General features: G+C 36.9%; 1 protein-coding gene across 1 annotated transcript; it reads left to right on the top strand.

Moving 5' to 3' along the window:
* LOC110288700 (germ cell-less protein-like 2) lies at positions 1–1,893 on the top strand. Its single transcript, XM_021154978.1, has one exon. The coding sequence runs from the start codon at positions 60–62 to the stop codon at positions 1,554–1,556; it is 1,497 nt and encodes a 498-aa protein (XP_021010637.1). The 5' UTR covers positions 1–59; the 3' UTR covers positions 1,557–1,893.
* The last annotated feature ends 649 nt before the right edge of the window (positions 1,894–2,542 follow it).

Raw genomic sequence — 2,542 nt, 5'->3', positions numbered from 1 at the left:
CTACAGCAATGCCTCAACCAAGAAGCCTCTGCGACAGTCCATTCTAGGAATTTTCATCAATGGGGCTTTTAATCAGCAGGGTCTTGAGATGCAGGGATTTCATTCTGGTGGAGCCACAGCCAGAAGCCATAGATGGACCCGGCTGCCTTTCTGGCAGTCGCAAGCGAAAGAGGAGCAGTTCGGATGGGTTGGCAACAAGCTCTAACGTTTATGGATCTCAAAACCAGGGAATGTATCCACATCAAGTTCTCAACTACATCTACTGGAAAAGGGTTAAGATTTCATCTAATTATGCTTATCAAAACTTATTTTTGGATGGGAATGATAGCGACATTACAATCCGTGCTCTCGGAAGAACATGGTGTTTACACAAAGTATTTTTATGTCAGTCAGGCTACTTTGCTAACATTCTCAAAGGTACATGGAGAGAAGCACACCATGGTGTTATAAATCTGATCATTAAGAATGAGGATATTGATACCCGGTCTCTGCACTTTGTTTTTGGTTCATTGTACACGGAAGCAGATTTGTCTATAACACCTCTGGAAGTTCCTCAAGTTTTGGCAGCAGCATGCCTACTTCGGGTGGATCGAGTAATTCAGCAGTGTGAAGGAATCATGAAAGCAACTATCAACAGGAACACTGTGTGCTCCTATTATTTGGCAGCAGAAACCTATAGATTAAAAGCTGTAAAAACTGGATGCTTTGAATGGCTGCTTTGCAATTTGATGGTACATCCAAGTGTGGCACTTTACAAGGAAGTAGATATGAAGTTGATGTATCTTCTAGCCTTGTCTTCTGACTTATTAGTCATGCAAAAGGAGATCGATGTATATAACACACTGAAAATATGGATGTTCCTTTATCTTAATCCATGCTGGAATGGAACCATGAAACAGCTTTTACAACATGCAAACAACTGGCTTTCCACCCACATGGCATATGTTGATAACATCAGTTTTCTTGAAAGTGAAGAAGGACTAATATTTCAACCAGTGTTTAAAAAGCTGAGATTTCAGCACATCATCTGTGACTTGACTTCCACAACTATTCTTGAACAAGATCGACTAATACCTATGGCATGGTTGTCACCCATTTACAAACAACAGTGGCTGACTTTGCTGCGAACACAAGAATCTGGGGTAACTGGACCACAAGTTATCAATGAACAAGAACTTGAAGAATACACCATGAGGTGTGGTACAATGATCCCCAAAGATGGTAGATATACTTGGAAGTGGTCAGTTGGAAGACTTGGCTTTCCTTTACGTGTGACCTTTACCAGGCAGTGTGTAATTTTAAGGCAACGGTGTCAGCCGTGTGACGGTTCTGCCTGCCAAAACCATATCCGAAATGTCATATTCAGAATAACTTTGGTGTGTTTTGATTCCAACAAAAGAGTAACTTTCAGAAAAACAACAGGTTATAAAATCCTCACCTTTGAATATAAAGAGGAACAAATTGTAATGAAATTGGATAGTGATGTTCTAACCTTCCCTATGTGTATATTCTGCAATTTCCTTTTTGTAAACCTAGGAAATGCAGAAAACAAGTAATCTTAACAATCATTAGACTGTAAGCATTTTACAAATACCGAATGGCTCCTTTAATATGAAGGCTGTGTAATGACTACAGTGAGGAAGACCAACAACAAATTCAATATTCTTTGGAGTCTAGTATCACCAGAAGTGACTGCTGCCCTCCATCACCTTATTTCCATGTATTTCTGAAGAAAAATTTTTACCTCCAATAAAGTATTTGTCAAATTAAATCAAGCTAATCTTCGGATATAAATTTACCAACGAGATCCAAGCTTGGAATGGAAATAAGAGACTATATTCGCAAGTGAAAACATCTCAAAGAACTTGTTAAGTATATTTGGCCCTAGCTAAAATTGAGACAAAATAAAATCATTCCATTGTTGAAAAAGTTGTGAACCAATGCATTCATTATGACATTATTATAAGATGTAAATAATTAGTTAAAGGGAATATTTGAAATTACTGTCTGTCTGTGTGGGCTTTCAAATAACCAAATAGTGTTAAGTTTGGGTTCGGAAAACATTTACTGCTGACTATCTCTAACTAACTATATATGCACACATACAGACATTTATCTTATGCTTAAATTTCATGTCATATCTTATATAAGCAAGTGAATTTCATATGCAATATATTTACATAGAAGTATATATACTTATGTAATATATTTATGTATTGATGTAAGGGTAAATACCAAGAATCAAATTTTTGAAAGGGATAAACAAGATAACAAATGGAAAATAGGCCTTCATGATACCTATTATCTGGCTATCAAAATATGAGCTGTATCATAGTATCCTGATCAATTTCTCAGCCTTAGTTTCTTTTCCTGTTGCAGTAATTTTATTTTTTTTAAAAAAGACCTTATGAAAGCACCTTAGGGGCAACAGTTTTAATTATCTCAGACTTTGAGTCTCTAGGCTTCCATGGCAGGAGGTTGAAGAAGCTGGTCACATCATACCTACAGTAGAAAGAGATCACCTTAATGCAAGAACTCCAAT

The sequence above is a fragment of the Mus caroli genome, unplaced genomic scaffold (genome assembly GCF_900094665.2).
Source record: "Mus caroli unplaced genomic scaffold, CAROLI_EIJ_v1.1 scaffold_14345_1, whole genome shotgun sequence".
NCBI lineage: Eukaryota > Metazoa > Chordata > Mammalia > Rodentia > Muridae > Mus > Mus caroli.
The sequence above is the reverse complement of the archived record's forward strand: the minus strand, read 5'-3'. Positions and strand labels throughout refer to the sequence as shown.